The following is a 27,289-nucleotide window of genomic DNA, read 5'->3' on the forward strand; positions in this document are numbered from 1 at the left end:
GCGTGTGTGACAAAATCAAAACAAAAAAAACGTGCATTAACAGATTGATAAAAAAAAAGTAGCGAGTAACGAGCTGATTGTAGATAAATGGAGCGGAGTAAAAGTAGCGTTTCTTCTTTATAAATATACTCAAGTAAAAGTAAGTATGTTGCATGAAAACCACTCTTAGAAGTACAATTTATCCCAAAAGTAACTCAAGTAGATGTAACGGAGTAAATGTAGCGCGTTACTACCCACCTCTGCTTTTATTGCATGAGGTTTGAATGTAGTTTTTGTCACCATCCAAACCTTGTAATGATCTCATATGTGTTGAAATAACTAATTTTGCCTAACCCGAGGAGCAGGAAAAGTATTTTGTCATTTGGAGGCCCATAGCATACCTACTTCCTAGCATCCCCAAGACATTAAAACAACTTTGAGAACTTGTTGAATTAAGTCCTGATGTTGAAGCAACATGCTTTTTGACAATGTTTGGTTCTGACGTTGAGTGGACCTTTGAATTTTGGTGATTTAGAGCCCAATGTTCTACAACGTTGAATCAACATGCTTTTTATGACGTTTGTTCAACGTCAGGTATAGGTGTGGATTTGACCATTGAAATTTGGTCATTTCCCAACCAAAAATGTGGATTAAAAAAAAAACAAATATTTTGCAACGTTGTTTAGAAGTCAGTTTTAAAGAAACATGGATGTATAATCAACGATGTATCAATGTCTTGTGCCTGCTGGTTCTTTGGGGTCCTGCACGTGACAAAAACAACATGGTAGTTAACCGTATTGTTAGGAACTGCATATTAAAGCTAGGCCAGCTGTGTACAAACCCCGTTTCCATATGAGTTGGGAAATTGTGTTCGATGTAAATATAAACGGAATACAATGATTTGCAAATCATTTTCAACCCATATTCAGTTGAATATGCTTCAAAGACAACATATTTGATGTTCAAACTAATAAACAATTTTTTTTTGCAAATAATCATTAACTTTAGAATTTGATGCCAGCAACAAGTAACAAAGAAGTTGGGAAAGGTGGCAATAAATACTGATAAAGTTGAGGAATACTCATCAAACACTTATATGGAACATCCCACAGGTCTGCAGGCTAATTGGGAACAGGTGGGTGCCATGATTGGGTATAAAAGCAGCTTCCATTAAATGCTAAGTAATTCACGAACAAGGATGGGGTGAGGGTCACCACTTTGTAAGCAAATTTCCGAACAGTTTTAGAACAACATTTCTCAACGAGCTATTGCAAGGAATTTAGGGATTTTACCATCTACGGTCTGTAAATTCATCAAAAAGTTCAGAGAATCTGGAGAAATTACTGCACGTAAGCGATGATATTACGGACTTTTGATCCCTCAGGCGGTACTGCATCAAAAACTGACATCAGTGTGTAAAGGATATCACCACATGGGCTCAGGAACACTTCATAAAACCACTGTCAGTAACTACAGTTGGTCCCTACATCTGTAAGTGCAGGTTAAAACTCTACTATGCAAAGCTAAACGCAGTTATCAACAATATCCTGAAACGCCGCCGGCTTGGCTGGGCCCGAGCACACCTAAGATGGACTGATGCAAAGTGGAAAAGTGTTCTGTGGTCTGACGAGTCCCCATTTCAAATTATATTTGGAAACAGAGGACGTGGTGTCCTCCAGAACAAAGAGGAAAATAACCATTCGGATTGTTATAGGCGCAAAGTCCAAAAGCCAGCATCTGTGATGTTATGGGGGTGTATTAGTGCCCAAGGCATGGGTAACTTACACATCTGTGAAGGCACCATTAATGCTGAAAGGTCCATACAGGTTTTGGAGCAACATATGTTGTCATCCAAGGAACGTTATTATTATTTCAGCAAGACAAGTGTTACAATATCGTGGCTTCGTAAAAAAAAAGAATGTGCGGGTACTTTCCTGGCCCGCCTGCAGTCCAGACCTGTCTTCCATCAAAAATGTGTGGCGCATTATGAAGCGTAAAATTCGACAGCGGAGACCCCGGACTGCTGAACGACTGAAGCTCCACATAAAACAAGAATGAGAAATAATTCCATTTTCAAAGCTTCAACAATTAGTTTCCTCAGTTCCCAAACGATTCTTGAGTGTTGTTAAAAGAAAAGGTGATGTAACACAGTGGTGAACATGCCCTTTCCCAACTACTTTGGCACGTGTTACAGCCATGAAATTCTAAGTTAATTATTATTTGCTAAAAAAAAAAAAGTTTATGAGTTCCAACATCAAATATCTTGTCTTTGTAGTGCATTCAACAGAATATGGGTTGAAAATGATTTGCAAATCATTGTATTGCGTTTATATTTACATCTAACACAATTTCCCAACTCATATGGAAACAGGGTTTGTAGTAAGTATTGCTGATACAAGTGTTTTCACTGTAATTGATAGGAATGTTAATCAATATTTATCAAAGTGCAAGCCATTTTCAGATCGTCATTTTGTTAGCGCAGTTGGCCCAAAGCATACCTAGTTCCCAGCAAACACAAGATATTAATACAACGTTGAGAACTCGTTGAATTAGATCCTGATGTTGAGCAACTCAAACATAACGTTGAAACAACATCCTTTTTGACAATAATGGGTTCTGACGTTGAGTGGACTATTGAATTTTTGGTCATTTAGAACCCAATATTCTACAACAGAATTTCTAGGCGCAGTCAAGGCATTGAGGGGTTCCGGTTTGGTGGCCGCAGGATTAGGTCTCTGCTTTTTGCAGATGATGTGGTCCTGATGGCTTCATCTGGCCGGGATCTTCAGCTCTCACTGGATCGGTTCGCAGCCGAGTGTGAAGCGGCCGGAATGAGAATCAGCACCTCCAAATCCGAGTCCATGGTTCTCTCCTGGAAAAGGGTGGAGTGCCATCTCCGGGTTGGGGAGGAGACCCTGCCCCAAGTGGAGGAGTTCAAGTACCTAGGAGTCTTGTTCACGAGTGGGGGAAGAGTGGATCGTGAGATCGACAGGCGGATCGGTGCGGCGTCTTCAGTAATGCGGACGTTGTACCGATCCGTTGTGGTGAAGAAGGAGCTGAGCCGGAAGGCAAAGCTCTCAATTTACCGGTCGATCTACATTCCCATCCTCACCTATGGTCATGAGCTTTGGGTAATGACCGAAAGGATAAGATAACGGGTACAAGCGGCCGAAATGAGTTTCCTCCGCCATGTGGCGGGGCTCTCCCTTAGAGATAGGGTGAGAAGCTCTGCCATCCGGGAGGAACTCAAAGTAAAGCCGCTGCTCCTTCACATCGAGAGGAGCCAGATGAGGTGGTTCGGGCATCTGGTCAGGATGCCACCCGAACGCCTCCCGAGGGAGGTGTTTAGGGCACGTCCAACCGGTAGGAGGCCACGGGGAAGACCCAGGACACGTTGGGAAGACTATGTCTCCCGGCTGGCCTGGGAACACCTCGGGATCCCCCGGGAAGAGCTGGACGAAGTGGCTGGGGAGAGGGAAGTCTGGGTTTCCCTGCTTAGGCTGCTGCCCCCGCGACCCGACCTCGGATAAGCGGAAGAAGATGGATGGATGGATGGATGGATATTCTACAACGTTGAAACAACATGCTTCTTACTATGTCTGTTCAACGTCAGGTTTAGACATTGATTTGACCTTTGAAATTTGGTAATTTCCTAACCAACAACGTGGATCTAACAAAAACAAATATTTTGCAACGTTGTCTAGGAGTCAGTTTTTAAAAAAAACAACCCTGTATGTATAAACAATCTTGAATCAATGTCTTGTGCCTGCTGGGTCTTTGGAGTACTGCACGCAACAAAAACAACATGGTAGTTAATCGTATTGTTAGAAACTATCATGGGAGCTGCATATTAAAGCCACGCCAGCCGTGTAGTAAGTATTACTAATCCAAACGCTTTTACTGTAATTGATAGGAATCAATATTTATTAAAGTGTAAGCTATTTTTAGATCGTCATTTTGTTAGCGCAGTTGGTCCAAAGCATACTTAGTTCCCAGCAAACACAAGACAATAAAACAACGTTGAGAACTCGTTGAATTAGATCCTGACGTTGAGCAACTCAAATCTAACGTTGGAACAACATGCTTTTTGACAGCGTCTAATCAATGTTGGGTTCTAACATTGAGTGAACCATTGAAGTTTTGGTTATTTACAACCCAATATTCTACAACGTTGAAACAACATGCTTTTTGACGACGTTTGTTCAACCTCAGGTATAGATTGTGACGCTTGGCTGGCATCGTGGTGTGGTTGCGTTCCCTCGTGGATGCAGTCGGAGAATGGACACAGCGTGAAGGTAAGAATGATGATTTATTTCTAACTACCAAAACAGAGTAAGAACGAAAACACTTGCACAAAGGCACTAACAACAGAACTAGCGTGTGAGCTAGAAAGAACAGAAAGCGCTAGCTTGTGAGCTAGGAACACAAACAAAGGAATAGCGTGGAAGATAACGAATACAAAAAGTCTTTTAGAACAATGAGGTATAGCGACGTCACCTGTTGCATCGAAAGCAAGTTGAGACTCCGAGACCAAATGACAAACAAGGGCAGTCTTACAGTAAATGGCGACATAAATTAGGAGGCGGGTGCGCGAGCAAGACAGAAGTCAGGTGACACAATGCGTTACTGTGGCAACGGAAACAAAACTGGAAGTGCCACCAGGAACTAAGGACGTCAAATACTAGACAGGATGTAATAACAAAACAGAAAACAGAACCGAACCAGAACATGACATGATCCAAGCAGCGGATCCTGACATCGATGTTGATTTGACAATTGAAATTTGGTCATTTCCCAACAAACAATTTGGATCCAACGTTGGACATCAACATAGTCTCAATTTGCAAAAACAACCATTTTGCGACGATGATTTATTTCTAACTACCAAAACAGACTAAGAACAAAAACACTTGCACAAAGGCACTAACAACAGAACCAAAAGAACTAGCATGTGAGCTAGAAAGAACAGAAAGCGCTAGCTTGTGAGCTAGGAACACAAACAAAGGAATAGCGTGGAAGATAACGAATACAAAAAGTCTTTTAGAACAATGAGGAATAGCGACGTCACCTGTTGCATCGAAAGCAAGTTGAGACTGCGAGACCAAATGACAAACAAGGGCAGTCTTACAGTAAATGGCGACATAAATTAGGAGGCGGGTGCGCGAGCAAGACAGAAGTCAGGTGACACAATGCGTTACTGTGGGAACGGAAACAAAACTGGAAGTGCCACCAGGAACTAAGGACGTCAAATACTAGACAGGATGTAATAACAAAACAGAAAACAGAACCGAACCAGAACATGACATGATCCAAGCAGCGGATCCTGACATCGATGTTGATTTGACAATTGAAATTTGGTCATTTCCCAACAAACAATTTGGATCCAACGTTGGACATCAACATAGTCTCAATTTGCAAAAACAACCATTTTGCGACGATGATTTATTTCTAACTACCAAAACAGACTAAGAACGAAAACACTTGCACAAAGGCACTAACAACAGAACCAAAAGAACTAGCATGTGAGCTAGAAAGAACAGAAAGCGCTAGCTTGTGAGCTAGGAACACAAACAAAGGAATAGCGTGGAAGATAACGAATACAAAAAGTATTTTACCACAATGAGGGATAGCGACGTCACCTGTTGCATCGAAAGCAAGTTGAGACTGCGAGACCAAATGACAAACAAGGGCAGTCTTACAGTAAATGGCGACATAAATTAGGAGGCGGGTGCGCGAGCAAGACAGAAGTCAGGTGACACAATGCGTTACTATGGCAACGGAAACAAAACTGGAGGGGGTCCAGAGTACTGGCTGTCCAGAGTCGAGACCCAGGATGGACCGCTCGTCGGGACCCAGGATGGACCGCTCGCCTGTATCGGTTGGGGACATCTCTACGCTGCTGATACGCCTCCGCTTGAGATGGTCTCCTGTGGACGGGACTCTCGCTGCTGTCTTGGATCCGCTTGAACTGAACTCTCGCGGCTGTGTTGGAGCCACTATGGATTGAACTTTCACAGTATCATGTTAGACCCGCTCGACATCCATTGCTTTCGGTCCCCTAGAGGGGGGGGGGTTGCCCACATCTGAGGTCCTCTCCAAGGTTTCTCATAGTCAGCATTGTCACTGGCGTCCCACTGGATGTGAATTCTCCCTGCCCACTGGGTGTGAGCTTTCCTTGCCCTTTTGTGGGTTCTTCCGAGGATGTTGTAGTCGTAATGATTTGCGCAGTCCTTTGAGACATTTGTGATTTGGGGCTATATAAATAAACATTGATTGATTGACTGATGTGCCACCAGGAACTAAGGACGTCAAATACTAGACAGGATGTAATAACAAAACAGAAAACAGAACCAAACCAGAACATGACATGATCCAAGCAGCGGATCCTGACATCGATGTTGATTTGACAATTGAAATTTGGTCATTTCCCAACAAACAATTTGGATCCAACGTTGGACAGCAACATAGTCTCTATTTGCAAAAACAACCATTTTGCCACGTTGTTTAGAAGTCATACATACATGTATGTCTATTCAACGTTGTATCAATGTCTTGTGCCTGGTGGGTCATTGCGGTACTGCACGTAACAAAAACAACATGGTAGTTAACCGTATTGTTAGAAACTATCATGGGAGCCGCATATTTAAGCTAGGCCAGTAATTGATAGGAATGTTAATCAATAATTATTAAAGTGTGAGCCATTTTTAGATCATCATATTGTTAGTGCAGTTGAACTGGATGTGACTGGAGTCGTAGCGCTAATATTTTGAAGGCGGGAATTGGTGGGAAAGAGAGAGCTCTTGATAGTGGCCATGTTTGAACGAGATAAATAATAAATGATAAATGGGTTGTACTTGTATAGCGCTTTTCCACCTTCAAGGTACTCAAAGCGCTTCCACATTTACCCATTCACACACACATTCACACACTGATGGAGGGAGCTGCCATGCAAGGCGCTAACCAGCACCCATCAGGAGCAAGGGTGAAGTGTCTTGCTCAGGACACAACGGACGTGACGGGGTCGGTACTAGGTGGGGATTGAACCAGGGACCCTTGGGTTGCGCACGGCCACTCTCCCACTGCGAGATGAGACCGTTGACTTTAAAAAAAGAAATGTGACGGTCGAGCTTGCACGACATGTCGTTTACAATAATTTACTATATTCTCATGGTTGTGAAAAAAAAATTAATAAAAGCGTCACTCTCCACTTTCATCCTGCATCAACAGTGGCTTTTGCTGTGTTGATCACACTGGTCGAAAGGTTGACTTTGCGATGTGCTGCCTGAAGAAGGCAGCCAACATACTCAAGGACCAATTCCACCCCGGCAACAGCCGCTTTGATCGACTGCCTTCCGGCAGATGCCTCGGAACCATGCGAACCCGCACAAATAGACTCAAGAACAGTTTCTACCCCCGGGCTATAACTGCACTAAACGCAGCTGGAATGTAAATAAAAAAATAAGAATAAAAAAACTCCCTCATGTGCAACATGAGGAAGCCACGATCCGGGACTGTGCAATCAGCGTTTACACGCCAACTGGTCAATATTTAACATATTTATTTGCATATTTTATCCACATCCACATATTTTATCCTGCACAGCATAGGAGGTAGGAAATACTGACTCCCTCCCCCTCAGCACACTGGGAATCAGCACTACTCCTCTCTAGTCAGTTTCACTAGTCACTTTATACTTTTTATTGTCTCGTTTTTTTTTTAACATTCCCTCTTAGAGTGGTCTTAGGCCACATTCTATATTGTGTATATTGTGTTGTTTCTGTATATTGTGTGGTTTCTTGTTTTTTTTAAATGCAAAGCACCTCAGGGAAGCAATCTAAATCTCGTTGGACCTGTACTTGTACATGCACAATGACAATAAAGATCATTCATTCATTCTCGCCTCGACTACTGTAACGTATTATTTTCGGGTCTCCCCATGTCTAGCATTAAAAGATTACAGTTGGTACAAAATGCGGCTGCTAGACTTTTGACAAGAACAAGAAAGTTTGATCACATTACGCCTGTACTGGCTCACCTGCACTGGCTTCCTGTGCACTTAAGATGTGACTTTAAGGTTTTACTACTTACGTATAAAATACTACACGGTCTAGCTCCATCCTATCTTGCCGATTGTATTGTACCATATGTCCCGGCAAGAAATCTGTGTTCAAAGGACTCCGGCTTATTAGTGATTCCCAAAGCCCAAAAAAAGTCTGCGGGCTATAGAGCGTTTTCCGTTCGGGTTCCAGTACTCTGGAATGCCCTCCCGGTAACAGTTCGAGATGCCACCTCAGTAGAAGCATTTAAGTCTCACCTTAAAACTCATTTGTATACTCTAGCCTTTAAATAGACTCCCTTTTTAGACCAGTTGATCTGCCGTTTGTTTTCTTTTTCTTCTATGTCCCACTCTCCCTTGTGGAGGGGGTTCGGTCCGATCCGGTGGCCATGTACTGCTTGCCTGTGTATTGGCTGGGGACATCTCTGCGCTGCTGATCCGCCTCCGCTTGGGATGGTTTCCTGCTGGCTCCGCTGTGAACGGGACTCTCGCTGCTGTGTTGGATCCGCTTTGGACTGGACTCTCGCGACTGTGTTGGATCCATTATGGATTGAACTTTCACGGTATCATGTTAGACCCGCTCGACATCCATTGCTTTCCTCCTCTCCAAGGTTCTCATAGTCATCATTGTCACCGACGTCCCACTGGGTGTGAGTTTTCCTTGCCCTTATGTGGGCCTACCGAGGATGTCGTAGTGGTTTGTGCAGCCCTTTGAGACACTAGTGATTTAGGGCTATATAAGAAACATTGATTGATTGATTCATTCATTCATTTTAACAAAATCGGTGAGTTTTCTTCTACTCTTATCCGCTCCACTTGGGTAACTCTATTTAATTTCTAATTAGAAAAACAAAACAAAACAAAAACTCTCAAATGACGCTAATAGCTTTGTTTTGGTCTGTCATTCAAAAGTCAGTCTGCACATGTGCAGTTACACTGAACAGTCCACTGTGTGACAAGGAAAATGTGTGGTACACTCAAACAAGATCATGGTTGATGAAATGTTTTACTATAGTTTTAAGAGCACGAATTGAGACTAATAAAAAAATAAAAATGTTTTTAACAGAAATAAATGTAATTAATATTTTTTTTATGAGACAATTTGGGGTCCCTACAAATCCTGAGGCCCGAGGCAACTGTCTTCGTTTGCCAAATGGCAGATTTTTTGTCCTGATGCACACACCCGTCCAGTTAAACAAATAGTACATAATAAAAACTGCGGACTTTGTATTATTACGGCTAAAGCTTATATAGGTCAAACTTGGGAGAATCTGTTCAAACTCCTGACCTTTGACCAATGTTGTTAATAATTAACATTAGCCATTCTTGGAGATTTGCTACACCATGAAGGGAAAAAGTAATGAATAATACTACAACTGCCTTGTGTGGATCACATTTGAACATAAGTTGATCTTATTTCCGTGGAGAACGGTTCAACCCATTATACAGTTTTTAGTCTTTTATAGGGGTGTCCCGCAACAACGTTTTACACTTCTGATGTGATACAGTTATTGGCGCCTTGAGCATTGGTCGATACCAATATTCATCTGATATGAAATAAGTACAAATGTATTTCAATCAGGGTTGTCAAATTATTATTATTTTTTTTTAATCAGATTGATCACATTTTGGAATTTGCTAAATTGGCCCTTGTGTTTGAATGTGAGTGTGAATGTTGTCCGTCTATCTGTGTTGGCCCTGCGATGAGGTGGCGACTTGTCCAGGGTGTACCCCGCCTTCCGCCCGATTGTAGCTGAGATAGGCGCCAGCGCCCCCCGCGACCCCAAAAGGGAATAAGCGGTAGAAAATGGATGGATATAACTCATGATTAGGTCATTAGGTTGCATAATAAAACTTGCTTAAGAAAAGAACCCCAAATTTGTGCATACATTGAATTTTAACATCAGCATATCATCCAGAAATATTTTGAAATGTTTTACTTGAGTGCATGTCATTTATTTGCACACAACTTGGTCAGAACTGTATCTAAATTGTAAATTGTATCCATCTAGATAAATAGACCTCCTTTTTAGACCAGTTGATCTGCCGCTTCTTTTCTTTCTCCTATGTCCCCCCCCTCCCTTGTGGAGGGGGTCCGGTCCGATGACCATGGATGAAGTACTGGCTGTCCAGAGTCGAGACCCAGGATGGACCGCTCGTCGGGACCCAGAATGGACCGCTCGCCTGTATCGATTGGGGACATCTCTACGCTGCTGATCCGCCTCCGCTTGAGATGGTTTCCTGTGGACGGGACTCTCGCTGCTGTCTTGGATCCGCTTTGAACTGAACTCTCGCGGCTCTGTTGGAGCCACTATGGATTGAACTTTCACAGCATCATGTTAGACCCGCTCGACATCCATTGCTTTCGGTCCCCTAGAGGGGGGGGGGTTGCCCACATCTGAGGTCCTCTCCAAGGTTTCTCATAGTCAGCATTGTCACTGGCGTCCCACTGGATGTGAATTCTCCCTGCCCACTGGGTGTGAGTTTTCCTTGCCCTTTTGTGGGTTCTTCCGAGGATGTTGTAGTCGTAATGATTTGTGCAGTCCTTTGAGACATTTGTGATTTGGGGCTATATAAATAAACATTGATTGATTGATTGATAGGCCGTAAGACTCTTGAACGCATCAAAATTAGCCCCTCAATTCCCCCCAAAATGGATTAACTCGCTGGAATATAAAGACAACATAACATACATCCATAAATGTGGATGCATATGAAAAAGTGCAATATATTTATCTGTACAGTAATCTAATTATTTATATCTGCACCGTATTGCTTTTTTTATCCTGCTCTACCAAGTGCTAATGCAACGAAATTTCGTTCTTATCTGTACTGTAAAGTTAAAATTTGAAATACAATAAAAAGGAAGTCTAAGTCTACGTATAACGTTCTTTCAGGCTGTATTTTGGAGTGGAAATTTGCCAGCGAGCACACCATCGAGTTGTACGCCAAAGAATCACCTGATTAAAGTACAGTGTTGTATTTCCCTATAATCAAACACAGCGTTACTGTTCAAACCGTGTGTGATGTTACTGTGGCCAAAAATATTAAATATGCTTGTAAAGTAAAACATCTGCCTTGTTTTTAATGAATACTTGGGCCCACTGTGCTACTGTATTTCAGTGTTGCTCATTATGGTACTTGGTGGTGCTTATTTTGTAAATGTAGTTGTGACGCTTGGCTGGCATTGTGGTGCGGGTTTGTTCTCTCAAGGGAGCAGTCGGATATGGACACAGCGTGAAGGTAAGGAATGATGATTTTTTATTTAACACTACAAAAACAGATTATGAACAGAAAACACTTGCACAAGGCACTAAAGACAAAACAAACAGAACTAGCATGGGAGCTAGAAAGAACTGAAAGCGATAGCATGTAAGCTAGGGAGACAAACAGAGGAATAGCGTGGAAGCTAATGAATACAAAAAGTATTTTACCATAATCGGGAATAGCGACGTTACCTGTTGCACTAGACTGCGAGAGTGAATGAACAAAAAGGGCAGGCTTAAATAAAGGAGATAATCACAGAGCAGAAAAACAAGATGCAGGTGACACTAATGTGTGGCAATGGCAACGTAAACAAACAGGAAGTGCCACCAGGAACTAAGGAAGACAAAAATCAAACAGGATGTGATATACAAACAGAACAAAACCAGAATATGACATGATCCGAGCCGCGGATCATGACATTAGTTGTGACTTCCTCCACTACACATTCCTTTCATATTGAATTTTTCCTTGCCCTGATGTGGGATCCGAGCCGACGATGTCGTTGTGGTTTGTGCAGCCCTTTGAGACACCCGTGATTTAGGGCTATATAAGTAAACATTGATTGATTGCTTGAACTTCCTTTGTTTTCACTTGATCAAACTGTGCATGCAAGTGATGTTGAGGCCATCTTGGGGCTACATTGGGGCCACTTTGGGGCCTGTACATGTTAATACCGGAGTCTGATAAAGATCACATTTTACTTGCAGCGAAAACAGTCAGCTGGAAAAATTTTGATTCGATTTGGGTCACTTCGGCCTGCAGTGTAAACATAGTCCTCGATGTTATATATGCATAAATGTTACAAATATTGTAAATATTACATATATGTTATATTTATATTGCTACTATGGTACATTTTTAGTCTACTTTATATCTTTTGTTGTTGCCCTCTTTTTGTGCCCTTGTGTGCATTATCCTTTCCATCCTTATCCTTTCCGTCCTTTGTAACAGAGCTACTGTCTGGAACTATTTCCCTTGTGGATCATTAGAATTGGTCTAAGTCTAAGTCTAAGTCTAACTGGCTGTCCAGCTTTGCACAAGCAGGACTGCTTGAATGAGAGATTTTACATGCAAGCCGATATCATCTGATACTTGTTTTTTGTTGTTGTCGCTGATATCGAACCGATATATGATATCAGCGTAGGATTTCGAACACCTATACTCTTGTACTTTAAAATCAGGCAATTACGGTTTAGTACACTACGCTCCATTTAGAACGTTTCATTCTGTAAGCCCAATTAATGGCAGAGCAAATTAACTTTTTATACTCACTATTAAGCAATAAAACAGGACTTCATAAAATGGAGCTGGAGCAGCCAGGTGGCTCATGGATTTTACCCAAAAAACATGCATTTTAAGTTAATTGGACATAAAATATCAATGCATGTTTGTCAGTCTATATGTGGCCTGTGATTCCCAAAGACAGCTGGGATGGGCTCCAGCTCACTCGTGACCCTGGAATGCATGAATGCATGAATACATTATGTTAATTCCAGTCTGTTGCAAGTGTCTGCTAATAGTTTGTTAGTTTTGCATTTACATGACAGGTATGGTATGTGTTAGTTTACCTAATTACACATAACATGGGGATAATTCTGTTGCACACCCTTCTGTGCAGACTGCATGGCTGTAAATGTCACCTAAGGTTAAAACGTGTCCCGTCTACAAGGACAATTCTTGTCTGCTTTAACGGTCGGAACTCACACACGTGCCAACTTCCTCTCCGAGCTTGGATTTTATTGGTCGCCGCAACGAGATAAGAAACCCCACATGCTCATGTTTACATACCTTCAAATTTCAGGCGGGAATTGTTGTTTTTCTGCGGACACATTTTCAGAAAAGCCACACTTGCGAGGAGGATCCCAGACTTGCGATACTTGCCTACAGACTTTTGTTGGAAAACGTCTGAATGAGACACAAGATGGGAAAGAAACAGTCGTCAATTTTTCAACGTATCGGTCTCTTCTCTTTTACCAGCAGAGACAAAGAGCTGAGGCACACAGCAGATGGTAAGTCAGTTCTTTTTTGGTAAATTCTTCTAATATTAGTGAAGTGTTATCACAAGCCAGCAACATGCAAGTAACTTATATATGCATGAATATGTAATAGCTTTATGGGATTTTACTTGCATATGCAGTTCTTACACATTCTTACCTTACCCTGATGTGGGATCTGAACCAAGGATGCCGTTGTGGCTTGTGCAGCCCTTTGAGACACGTGTGTTTAAGGGCTATATAAGTAAACATTGATTGATTGATTACACATAAACAGTAGTACACGTGCGTATACATCATCTCTGTGTGCTCTGGTCTGCACCAACATATACAGTAATGTGAACATAAGACAGAGATTAATACCAGTATGATACAATTTAAAAAAAAAAAAAAAAAACTATGCAAAGTCTACAGCTGGGGTCCCCAAAATGTTTGAATTATGCATAGTCTACTGCAGGGGTCCCCAAACTTTTTGACCCGGGGGCCACATTGGGTTAAAAAAATTCACGTTATCGATAAGATAATGCATTTTTAGGCAGTATGATTTGCCTAAACTACTAGGAGACACTGAGAGTAACAAGCGGTAGAAAATGGATTAGAAAAGACAGACTTGAAAAAATATCAATAAAAAATAATGATAATAATAAATAAATACATTTAAAAAAAATATATATATATATATATATACACATATATATAAATATATATGTATATATATATATATATATATATATACACACATATACACACATATATATATATATATATATATATATATATATATATATATATATATATGTCTTGATTGGATTATCCAGAGAATAGTGCTCGATACCGTGGTAGAGCGCAATATGTAGGTGTGGGAAAAATCACAAGACTACTTCATCTCTACAGAACTGTTTCATGAGGGGTTCCCTCAATCATCAGGAGATTTTAATGGAAGCATTCACATACAATGGTTTATATAGGGCACAGAGTGGGTGGGTACAGGCAGGCGTAGGGTGTGGTGATTGGCTCATGTGTTACCTAGGAGGTGTTTCCGTCTGTGGCGGCATGTTGAAATGATTTCACTGCGCTTGTTGAGGGATGATAGATCTGGATGATATATAATAAACAGTTTTTCTTTTAAGCATAGGTTGCATCTTTTATTACCACTGTTGTAAGGTGTGCTGGATGCAAGAATTTGCCATGTTATTGAATATTCAACATTATTGTCTTTGAGGTTCCAAATGTGTTTGCTGTTAGAAACCAGACTTTGCGGAATTCTACAGAACTCAGCAAACACATTTGGAACCTCAAAGACAATAATGTTGAATATTCAATAACATGGCAAATTCTTGAATCCAGCACACCTTACAACAGTGGTAATAAAAGATGCAACCTATGCTTAAAAGAGAAACTGTTTATTATATATCATCCAGATCTATCATCCCTCAACAAGCGCAGTGAAATCATTTCAACATGCCGCCACAGACGGAAACACCTCCTAGGTAACACATGAGCCAATCACCACACCCTACGCCTGCTTGTACCCACCCACTCTGTGCCCTATATAAACCATTTTATGTGAATGTTTCCAATAAAATCTCCTGATGATTGAGGGAACCCCTCATGAAACAGTTCTGTAGAGATGAAGTAATCTTGTGATTTTTTCCCACACTTACATATATATATACATATATATATATATTATTATTATTTTTTTTTTTTCTTTTACTTGGGACTTCCCACAGGCCGTAGTTTGGGGACCCCTGGTCTACAGTATACATATCATATAGAGATGTATTTCTATACATTGTTATTATTTGTAGAAGTAGAAGAGGTATTATTGTTTTCCATGTTATTTTTTTCATGTGTTTCAGAAATAATTTTTTTCAAAACTTTTGTTCAAAGGCTTTTGCAAAATGTGAACGTAGATGAATGTCGCTAAATTATTAGTTTCTCCTAAATTTAGTGTCTCCTTGTGGAACATATATATTGTAGGGTATGTATTAGATACATTATATATTTCTGCATACTTATATGATATATTTTAATACTTATGATTGAAAAATTATGATAATAACAATAATACTTGTCATTATTATAAACAAATTACTATCATAATATTTATATTACTTTTGGGAATCTACTGAAATATGACCATACATGACTTAAAAACAATGGTATGAAAATTATCATCTAAAAAAAAAAATCCTTATTATACTTAATATAAATTCCCAACCAGCTGTCCAACAGTAAATATATTTTACTGTATCATATGTATTTTGTACTACATAAGTAATTTGATGGCTAACCTTGAATGCATGACAAAAACAAAAACAAAAAAAGACAATAAAAAGAAAAATAAGTATTACAACCATACCTGAGGCACCTGCACAATATTCGGGCATGTAAAGAGCCTCAAAAATATGTCAAAATGCATATAATAATAATAATAATAGTGAAAATAATTACAAATAATGCAATTTAATTAGGACCCTTGCAGGACTTGCGCTGCAGCTTGGGCCCAAATAACAATACAGTAAAGTACAAATATAGAAACAAATACTTTACAATGAAAAACATAAACAAATAAAAACATTACATTGTGATTGGGTGTTTCATATCCAAAAAGGAGTGAGAAAAAGTGCAGCCCCTTGAGACACTTAATTTGGATTTAGGCCTATATAATTAAACATTGATTGATTGATTGATCTGTGATGAGGTGGCGACTTGTCCAGGGTGTACTTCACCTTCCGCCAGATTGTAGCTGAGATAGGCACCAGTGCCCCCTGTGACCCCAAAGGGAATAAGCGGTAGAAATGGCTGGATGATTGATTGATTGAAACTTATATACTGTACTCTCACCCTTAATTCATAAATTAACTCAACTGCATCGCTTTTTTGTCATTATCATCCATGCATTGATGCATTTACTATCATTATCATACACACCTATACACATTTAAGTAATAATAAAAAAAAAAGGAAACAGCTTGTGATTGTTAGAAACCCTCTCCTATTGGAAATCATGTATTTGTATCCATTTTAAAACCGAACTATGAACAAGTGTCTTGGTTGCTTTGTTGGGTCTGCTCCTGTCTCTGGCCATACTCCCTCCACCCCAGCGGTCGATGGCGTGGAACACTGCAGAGGCCACCACAGTGGATATATTTCTTTTACTTTTTATTCATAGCTGTATGTAGAAGTGTCTGGTTGTATCTGCTGCTTTAATGTCTTTGTTGTCCTCTGTGTTCTTTGATGTTTGATGTTTCCCTCTTACACACATGTAAGAGGGATGTGTACCATGGCTATGAGTTGTTGTTTTTTTCCCTTGGCCTCAGTCTGCACCCCCTCTCCAGGGCCCAGGCTAAGACCGATTTTTTTATTTTATTTTAATCTTCGATTCCCCCCGTTTACCTGTATCTCATCTTTTTTTGTAAGGGGCGCTGGAAGCCGTCAGACCCGTCAGCGATCCTATTCTGTCTCCCTTTAATGTTTGTCTGATCTTGAATGGGATTGTGCTGAAAATTGTAATTTTCCTGAAGGAACTCTCCTGACGGAATAAATAAAGTACTATCTAATCTGATCTATCTAAAGTACATTTGCACATTGCGGACCACTTTTACCGTGGTTTTTGCTCCCACTGTTAGCGTTCTAAAATGTTCTGGGGAGTCCCGCCCTTGGAACACTATCACAATTAAATGTTGTCAATAGTTGTGGACGGACAGGAAATGCTTGTCCCTCTGCTGCGGCTGGTGGAGTTTGTGTGGGCGAGACGGTCGACAATGACCTCTAAAGATGAAGTCATCGCTTTCCCAGACCCCAGCAAGGAGGGGCGATGGGAAAAGACAGAATAGTGCCATAAAAAAAAAAACTGAGGCGGAAGTCATTGGGTGAGGACTAATATAAACTAAAAACAAACACATTATCTCGCTAAGTTTAAACTCCACGTTAATCTTTTCAATCTGGCCCGCCGGACATTCCCAAATCATTTTTTTAGATCCTTAAGCTGGAAACTGTAGCTGCCAGTATGATGTGCAGTGATGTGTTTTTTTTTTTGATTGATTGATTGAAACTTTTATTAGTAGATTGCACAGTACAGTACATATTCCGTACAATTGACCACTAAATGGTAACACCCGAATAAGTTTTTCAACTTGTTTAAATTGGGGTCCACGTTAATCAATTCATGGTAATTCCAAGTATTTACAGTGGGGCAAAAAAGTATTTAGTCAGCCACCGATTGTGCAAGTTCTCCCACTTAAAATGATGACAGAGGTCTGTAATTTTCATCATAGGTACACTTCAACTGTGAGAGACAGAATGTGAATTAAAAAAATCCAAGAATTCACATTGTAGGAATTTTAAAGAATTTATTTGTAAATTATTGTGGAAAAGAAGTATTTGGTCAACCATTCAAAGCTCTCACTGATGGAAGGAGGTTTTGGCTCAAAATCTCACGATACATGGCCCCATTTATTCTTTCCTTAACACAAATTAATCGTCCCCAAAGCATGAGGTTTCCAACCCAATGCTTTACAGTAGGTGTGGTGTTCTTGGGATGCAACTCAGTATTCTTCTTCCTGCAAACATGAGGAGTTGAGTTTATACCAAAAAGTTCTATTTTGGTTTCATCTGACCACATGACATTCTCCCAATCCTCTGCTGTATCACCCATGTATCCATTTTGGTATGAATTCAACTCGTCGTGTTTGGAGGAAGAAGAATACTGAGTTGCATCCCAAGAACACCACACCTACTGTGAAGCATGGTGGTGGAAACATCATGCTTTGGGGCTGGTTTTCTGCTAAGGGGACAGGACGATCGATCCGTGTTAAGGAAAGAATGAATGGGGCCATGTATCGTGAGATTTTGAGCCAAAACCTCCTTCCATCAGTGAGAGCTTTGAATGGTTGACCAAATACTTCTTTTCCACCATAATTTACTATTCCTAAATTGTGATTTCCTGGATTTTTTTTTCCACATTCTGTCCCTCACAGTTGAAGTGTACCTATGATGAAAATTACAGACCTCTGTCATCATTTTAAGTGGGAGAACTTGCACAATCGCTGGCTGACTAAATACTTTTTTAAATGGTTGGAGTCTGCGCTTTTGCATGATTTACTAGTTACTATGGTAATGTAAGTCACAGCAGCTCAGACGGGGCACCAAGCAGTGTGGGTACGGAGCGTTTCCACAAAGTGTTTCCAGAGCGGCCAGCCTGAAATGCGGGTGTCAGGGACAGACGCGGAAGGAGATTTTTACAAGAAAGTTCTAAAGCTTAGCGATGTATCAGATACATCAGATTGTAGGTGGGTTTTTTTTTTTACCCTTCGCGTTCATATTTCGCCATGTTTGTTGCATTTTTTTGTTGCTTTTCACTTGATTGTAAAAATATATCAATGGAGAGGAGGTGTGACGTTCAAATGTTGTCAATATTCAGTGTTTTATCGTTCATAGTAAATATTGTAAATATATTTATTTTCATGTGCATTCTGGGTGTCTCATTCAGGTAAAACAATTAAAATTCCATTATGATTTTCAAGGCAGTCTGCCATAACGGTCTTAGCTTTCAATCAGACATTATTTTGAGGCTTTGTATTAGAGTTCCTAAAAACAGATTTTAGGAGTCCAAAAATTTGCCATTGAATCACAAAAAAATGATTCACGAGCACGGCCATCGCTGCTGCTCACTGCTCCCCTCACCTCCCAGGGGGTGTAACAAGGGGATGGGTCAAATGCAGATAGTAATTCCAACACACCTAGTGTGTGTGTGTGTGTGACTATCAGAGGTAATTTAACTTTTTTATTAGGAATGCGGTACAAATTTATTTAGCGCCTTTGCTGGTTGCAACCAAAAAGTGCACTTCATCTTGCCTCAAATGCAGTGGTTCTTAACCTTGTTGGAAGTACAGAACCCCAACAGTTTCCCATGCACATTCACCGAACCCTTCTATAGTGAAAAATAAAATGTTAAATTTTTTCAAATTCAAGACAAAGTTATGTGTTTTTTACTACTGCACAAAATGATCCGTGCATGAACATCAACTTGTTCAAAAAACAAAACCAACACAGTGCACATTTTTCCCAAAATTTCGCCCCCCAGAGTCCAACAATTTCCCATTAAATCTTCCAAAAAGGATTGCCGAGCGCGGCCGCCGCTGCTGCTCACTGCTCCCCTCACCTTCCAAGAGGTGGAACAAGGGGGATGGGTCAAATGCAGAGGGTATCATATGTACATTCACCAAACCCTTCTTTAGTGAAAAATAAAATGTTACATTTTTTTTTTTTTTCAAATTCAAGACAAAGTTATATATATTTTTTTTATATATATATACTTGCGCACAAAATCACCATAAATTATTCCCGGGCGCGGCACCGCTGCTGCCCACTGCTCCCCTCACTTCCCAGGGGGTGATCAAGGGGATGGGTCGAATGCAGAGGACAAATGTCACCACACCTAGTGTGTGTGTGACAATCCATCCATCCATCCATCCATCTTCTTCCGCTTATCCGAGGTCGGGTCGCGGGGGCAACAGCCTAAGCAGGGAAACCCAGACTTCCCTCTCCCCAGACACTTCGTCTAGCTCTTCCCGGGGGATCCCGAGGCGTTCCCAGGCCAGCCGGGAGACATAGTCTTCCCAACGTGTCCTGGGTTTTCCCCGTGGCCTCCTACCGGTTGGACGTGCCCTAAACACCTCCCTCGGGAGGCGTTCGGGTGGCATCCTGACCAGATGCCCGAACCACCTCATCTGGCTCCTCTCCATGTGGAGGAGCAGCGGCAATCATTGGTACTTTAACTAACTTTAAAATTAACTGTGCATGAGAGTCACCTTGTTCAAAGAACAAAACTAACACAGCGCATGAACTCACAACAAATGACACACTTACAAATCCAATGGAAAATTAGAGGGAACATTTTTGGGGGTATCCATAATACTTGTTATGATCCGCTGCCCGGATCATATTATGTTTTGGATTGAGTCTTTCTGTATTATGTTCGGTTAGTGTTTGACTTCTTTAGTTCCTGGTTGTACTTCCTTGTTTATTTTGTCACCATAGTTACGCATTAGTTTCGCCTGCTGCTGGTTCCAGACACACACCTGTTTTCTGATTGTGGTCTTTATTTAAGCCTGCCTTTTCCGTCCATTCAGCCTGGCTTCGTAGTTTGTGTTCACACAACGAGTGACGACTTTTGTTCCCCAGTTCTGTACTTACTAGCTTCCATGCTAAGGTTCTTTGTTTATGCTAGCTCCCATGCTAAGCACCTTTTGTTTTGCCTTTTTGTGCTTTAAACAAGTTTTTCTTTGTTAGGGTCTGATTTTATTTTAATAAATCATTTGTTCGTACCTTCACGCTGTGTCCGAAGCCCGACTGCATCACCATGCGTCTAAAGCGTCACAATACTTAGACTTAGACTTCCTTTTTATTGTCATTTACATTTTAACTTTACAGTACAGAGACGCCGATAGGAGAAGTTTTTATTTACACAATTGATTGATTGATTGATTGAATGTAACTTTTATAAGTAGATTGCACAGTACAGTACATATTCCGTACAATTGACAACTAAACTAACACCCGACTAAGTTTTTTAGCTTTTTGAATTAAATCAGGGTCCACGTTAATCAATTCATGAGTCTGGTGTGTCTTGACCGCTGCGACTAAGGCTTTGCCGAATCCCTGAGGCCGACTCACCGAACCTCTAGGGCAGGGGTGCCCACACTTTTTCTGCAGGCGAGCTACTTTTCAATTGACCAACTCGAGGGGATCTACCTCATTTATATATATCATTTATATTTATTTATTTAGGAAAGAGACATTTTTGTAAACAAGTTAAATGTGTTTAATGATAATACAAGCATGTGTAACACATATAGATGTCTTTCTTTCACAAAGACAAGAATATAAGTTGGTGTATTACCTGATTCTGATGACTTGCATTGATTGGAATCAGACAGTAATGATGATAACGCCCACATTTTCAAATGGAGGAGAAGAAAAGTTGTCCTTTCTGTACAATACCACATGAAAGTGGTTGGTTTTTGGCATCTAATTCATCCAGATTCCATACACTTTACAAGAAAAACATTGGCGGCAAATTCCGCAGCTTGCTTGATTGACATTCACGGCACCCGAGGGTCTTGTGAGATGACGCTGGCTGCTGCCAGTTCATTATTATGAAAAAATGACAGAGAGGAAGGCGAGAAACACTTTTTATTTCAACAGACTTTCACGCCGTCCCTTCCGTCAAAACTCTAAAGGCCGACTGCACATTTCCTATCTTCACAATAAAAGCCCTGCTTCATGCTGCCTGCGCTAACAAAATAAGAGTCTCGGAAAGCTGGCGTGCACAAGTGATGTGCACGCCAGCTTTCTGAGGGATCGCTTGTGCACGCCAGTTTTCCGAGACTCTGTATTTAGTTAGCGCAGGCAGCATGAAGCAGGGCTTTTATTGTGAAGATAGGAAATGTGCAGTCGGCCTTTAGAGTTTTGACGGAAGGTACGGCGCGAGAGTCTGTTGAAATAAAAAGTGTTTCTCGCCTTCCTCTCGGTCATATTTTCATAATAATGATCTTGCAGCAGCCAGCCTCATCTCACAAGACCCTCCGGTACCGTGAATGTCATTTAAGTGACGTCTTGGTGAAGATTGATGATCACTAATTTTTAGGTTTATTTTTTTTAAAAGCCTGGCTGGAGATCGACTGACACGCCCCCCGCGGTCGACTGGTAGCTCGCGATCGACGTAATGGGCACCCCTGAACTAGGGTTTAATCGAACCCAGGTTAAGAACCACTGCTCTAATTGCTTCAAAGCATTCCAGTTATCAACAATTTCTTCCCTATCAAGAATCGTTTATGCTCATCCCTATTTCTCGTGCAGCACTCCTGTAACCTGCATGGATCCACTGTAAAAAAAAAGTTTCGTAAAAGCTAAGGCTGCTCCTTTCTTACACACACACAACTTTAATCTATAATGTTTTGTTATTGTAAGAAAGACTAGGGCAGGGGTCGGCAACCTAAAATGTTGAAAGAGTGGATCAAAAATACAGAAAAAATATGTCTGGAGCCACAAAAAAATAAGAGCCATACAGATAGTGTGTCATGAGATTGACTTAAAATGACTTAAAGGAAACCAAATGAGCTCAAATATAGCTACAAATGAGGCATAATGATGCAATATTTACAAATAGCTAGCTTAACTAGCATGATAGCATCGATTATCTGGCAGTATTGCAGTGACCAAATATGTCTGATTATCACTCCACACAAGTCAATAACATCAACAAAACTCACCTTTGTGCAGTCATGCGCAGCGTTTTAAGTTTGGTGGACAAAATGAGACAGGAAAAGAAGTGACATAAAACACGTCTTAGAAAGTCGGAGATAGTTATACAGGTAAACAAACTGCGGTGAGTTCATGGACTGCCAAAATTAGTAGGACAAAACAGCGCTCGCCAATTACTCGAATCAGTGAAGCATGTTTAATAAAAAAACAGTGTGCTTTATAACAATTAGGGAGGTTTGTGTCATGTTGTCCTCATACAGAAACCGTATTAAAACAACAAATATACTTTTAATATTTTTTTTGCTCATTTTTTTCCATTTTTCATACATTTTTGAAATGTTCCAGAGAGCCACTAGGGCGGTTGTTGACCCCCGGACTAGGGCCACTTCAGGTGGTCCAAAAAAGAGACTAAATGAGACAGGAAAAGAAGTGACATAAAACACGCCTTAGAAAGTCGGAGAAAGTTAAATATGTAAACAAACTGCGGTGAGTTCAAGGACTGCCAAAATTAGTAGGACAAAACAGCGCTCGCCAATTACTTGAATCAGTGAAGCATGTTTAATAAAAAAAAAAAACAGTGTGCTTTATAACAATTAGGGAGGTTTGTGTCATGTTTTTCCTCCTACAGAAATCATATTAAAACAACAAATATATATTTTATATTTTTTTACCTCATTTTTTTTCCATTTTTCATACATTTTTGAAATGTTCCAGAGAGCCACTAGGGCGGTTGCTGACCCCCAGACTAGGGTCACTTCAGGTGGTCCAAAAAATAATAATAATGATGTCATTATTGGTGTACATACCACCATTGAACACAGGGTGGCGCTGTTCTACAGTGTTGCAGGGTCCAATTACTGCCTGCTGCACACAGAACATGGCCCTGACTTGAAAGCATAGATCAAATATTCCACATTACTCACTGACTTTGCACATGGTGTCAGCGTGTGTGATAACAGCCTAGTTGTATACAAAGAATCCTTCACCGTTTCTCCAGCCGTTGCCACGGGCAACAAGTGATGAACCACACTGTGAAGCATTCGCAGAGTACAAGAGGGCCTATTCTTCCAGTAGATTTGTGTTTTTGTTTGTTTGTTTCTTAGTCCTGTATGCTGCACGGCTGACGTCGTTCTCAGCTTGTCTCATGTTTGTGTGATGCAACACAACCAGAGGTACACGTGTGTATGTGTGTGTGTGTTTGTGTGGTGTGTGTGTGTAGAAATTTCTTTCACACATATTTGGGTGGAATTCGCATATTCAGCATTGTTTCAGTACACGGCTGTGTGAAGGTGTGCTTGTACAATAGGACATAATTGACTGGAATTAGGACACCATTTAGAGTAGTCAGTGTATATCTTGCACATCACTGTAAACTCACTATCCATCATCCCTAATTGTGTAAATCAGGCCTGGCCTGGGCAATTGTTTTAATTCGGGGGCCAAATTTAGACAAAAAAAGGTGTCTGAGGGCCGGTATATCTGATTTTTAGGAACACTAATACAAAAACTCACAATAATGTCTGATTGAATGCTACAAAAGTTCAATCAATCAATCAATCAATGTTTACTTATATAGCCCTAAATCACTAGTGTCTCAAAGGGCTGCACAAATCACCACGACATCCTCGGTAGGCCCACATAAGGGCAAGGAAAACTCACACCCAGTGGGACATCGGTGACAATGATGACTATGAGAACCTTGGAGAGGAGGAAAGCAATGGATGTCGAGCGGGTCTAACATGATACTGTGAAAGTTCAATCCACAATGGATCCAACACAGTCGCGAGAGTCCAGTCCAAAGCGGAATTACCGTTTTGCCTTGAATTGCCGCCGGGGCTCTAATTCATCTAAAACCTCTTCTCACTCCTGCGCTTACCAAAGGCATGCGGTAAAAGTAAGCATGCGCCAATTATTTTAAAACCTCTTCTCACTCCGGCACTTACCAAAGGCATACAGTAAAAATTTAAGTGTGATGTAAGTTTGGACGTTAAATCCTACTGAATAGCTCTTAATCTTCTTCCCTTTATGCGATTTCAAATTACTGGTATTGAAATTAGCCTCCTCCATTTTGAAAATGATGACGGGGAAGTGTCACTCGTGACATCACGAGTTTGACCAGGCCGTAATACTAAGCATGCGCTAATTATTTTGCGAAGCGAGTTTGACCCGGCAGTAATTCAAGGCAGGCGCATACTATATGCCCTGCGGAAATTCAAGGAAATATCCATCCATCCATTTTCTACAGCTTATTCCCTTTTTTGGGGTGGCGGGGGGCGCTGGCGCCTATCTCAGCTACAATCGGGCGGAAGGCGGGGTACACCCTGGACAAGTCGCAAGGAAATACGGTATACATTTTTTTTACTGAACGAGACACCCAGAATGTACATGAAAATAAAGAATGTTGGATTTAGAATATTAACTATGGATGATAAAACACTGAATATTGACAACATATGAACGTCACACACCCTCTCCATCGACATATTTTACAATCAAGTGAAACGCAACAAAAATGCAACAAACACAGCGAAATATGAAAGTGAAGTGTTAGGCTTGACACTGACCGTTTGTTTGTGTTTTAGGTTTTCCTCTGTTTTTGTTTAGTATTTCCTGTTTTTAGTTCCTGTCAGCGCTCTTATTTTGTTAGTTTCCTGTCTTTCTCCCTGAGCGCTGTTACATCTCAGCTGCGGCTGATGGGCACCTGGCCACACCTGGTGTCAATCAGCCCTCTCCTTTTTTTACCAGCTTTGTTCCTCCAGTCAGTGCTGGATTATTTATTTGTCGATGTCACTTCTTGTCGCTCTTGTCATTTACAGTATCATCGCTCCTGTCATGTCGTACCTTGTCGTGTCTTTGCAACGTAGCGGTAAGCTATATTTGTTTGATGTTTGTAGCTTACTGTTTTTTGTTCCCTGCTTCCAGTTTGTTCTTTCATTTTACAAGTACGACTTCTGTTTCTTGCTGGATACCTGTTAGCTTCCATGCTAGGCCTTTTGTTTGTTATCCGCCCACGTGCGCGCTTTTTGTTTGAACCCTTTTTTTGTTTTTGTCTTAGTATTTTAAATTAAAACCTTGTTTTCCTGCAAAATGCCTTCCTTCTCTGCATCGTGGGGTTCGACACAAGCTAACTTTGACATGAAGGGTAAAATAACCCCACTTACTATCTGATGTATGTGATATATCACTAAGCTTTAGAACGTTGTTGTAAAAATCTCTTTCTGGGTCTGTCCCTGACACCCGCATTTCAGGTTGACGGCTCTGGAAACACTCTGTGGAAACGCTCTGTGGAAACGCTCACCACCCACACTTCTTGGTGCCTCTTCTGAACTGCCGTGACTTAGATTACCATAGCAACTAATTAGATTACCATAGTAACTGGTAAATCATGCAAAAGCACAGATTCAATCCTTTGAAATATTTTGTATAGTTCAAGACTTACGGTCATTTGAAATGGCAGCTACAGTTTCCATTTTGAAGATCTAAAAAAATTATTTGGGAATGTCCGGCGGGCCTGATTGAAAATCTTAACGGGCTGCATGTGGCCCCCCAGGTCTGGCATAAATAGTTGGCAACACAAGTGAGTCGCAAAAAAAGCTTATCGTAAAGTCAAGCACGGTGGTGGAATAGCGGCTTGGTGTAAGGCTGCACGAGTGCTGCCAGCAATGGGTTTGAAACTGAAGCCTGAATTCCAACATGTTTTATGGCCTTGTGAAACATTGGCAGTTTTCGACGAGCCCAAAAGCTTGCTGAGGAAGGTGACACGTGGAAACTAATCTGTGGCCACCTGATAACCTCTCCACCCAGCAGAGGAGGGCAGAGTAGAAAAGAGAAGCGGCAGGTCAACTGTTCTAAAAAGGGAGCCCATTTAAAGGCTAGAGCAGGGGTGCCCACACTTTTTCTGCAGGCGAGCTACTTTTCAATTGACCAACTCGAGGGGATCTACCTCATTTATATATATCATTTATATTTATTTATTTATGAAAGAGACATTTTTGTAAACAAGTTAAATGTGTTTAATGATAATACAAGCATGTGTAACACATATAGATGTCTTTCTTTCACGAAGACAAGAATATAAGTTGGTGTATTACCTGATTCTGATGACTTGCATTGATTGGAATCAGACAGTAATGATGATAACGCCCACATTTTCAAATGGAGGAGAAAAAAAGTTGTCCTTTCTGTACAATACCACATGAAAGTGGTTGATTTTTGGCATCTAATTCATCCAGCTTCCATACACTTTACAAGAAAAACATTGGCGGCAAATTCCGTAGCTTGCTTGATTGACATTCACGGCACCCGAGGGTCTTGTGAGATGACGCTGGCTGCTGCCAGTTCATTATTATGAAAAAATGACAGAGAGGAAGGCGAGAAAACACTTTTTATTTCAACAGACTTTCGCTCCGTCCCTTCCGTCAAAACTCTAAAGGCCGACTGCACATTTCCTATCTTCACAATAAAAGCCCTGCTTCATGCTGCCTGCGCTAACAAAATAAGAGTCTCAGAAAGCTGGCGTGCACAAGTGATGTGCACGCCAGCTTTCTGAGGGATCGCTTGTGCACGCCAGTTTTCAGAGACTCTGTATTTAGTTAGCGCAGGCAGCATGAAGCAGGGCTTTTATTGTGAAGATAGGAAATGTGCAGTCGGCCTTTAGAGTTTTGACGGAAGGTACGGCGCGAGAGTCTGTTGAAATAAAAAGTGTTTCTCGCCTTCCTCT

The 27,289-nt window shown here is 40.9% G+C and overlaps 1 protein-coding gene and 1 long non-coding RNA gene across 2 annotated transcripts in view; one reads left to right on the forward strand and one right to left on the reverse strand.

Annotated features, from left to right (window-relative positions):
• Positions 1-10,898: 10,898 nt before the first annotated feature.
• On the reverse strand, positions 10,899-22,721 carry LOC133553602 (uncharacterized). The gene is made up of 3 exons (XR_009806958.1): positions 22,578-22,721; positions 13,091-13,207; positions 10,899-12,757 (listed from the first exon to the last, which is right to left on the reverse strand). It is a non-coding gene; the product is annotated as an uncharacterized LOC133553602 (long non-coding RNA).
• Positions 13,135-27,289, forward strand: part of neurl1b (neuralized E3 ubiquitin protein ligase 1B) — a 160,124-nt gene continuing 145,969 nt past the window's right edge. The window contains exon 1 of the mRNA XM_061901979.1: positions 13,135-13,311. Within this exon, the coding sequence (XP_061757963.1) occupies positions 13,212-13,311 (100 nt within the window). The 5' untranslated portion in view covers positions 13,135-13,211. The remainder of the gene's footprint in view (positions 13,312-27,289) is intronic.

This window comes from Nerophis ophidion, linkage group LG05 (genome assembly GCF_033978795.1).
Source record: "Nerophis ophidion isolate RoL-2023_Sa linkage group LG05, RoL_Noph_v1.0, whole genome shotgun sequence".
Lineage (NCBI taxonomy): Eukaryota > Metazoa > Chordata > Actinopteri > Syngnathiformes > Syngnathidae > Nerophis > Nerophis ophidion.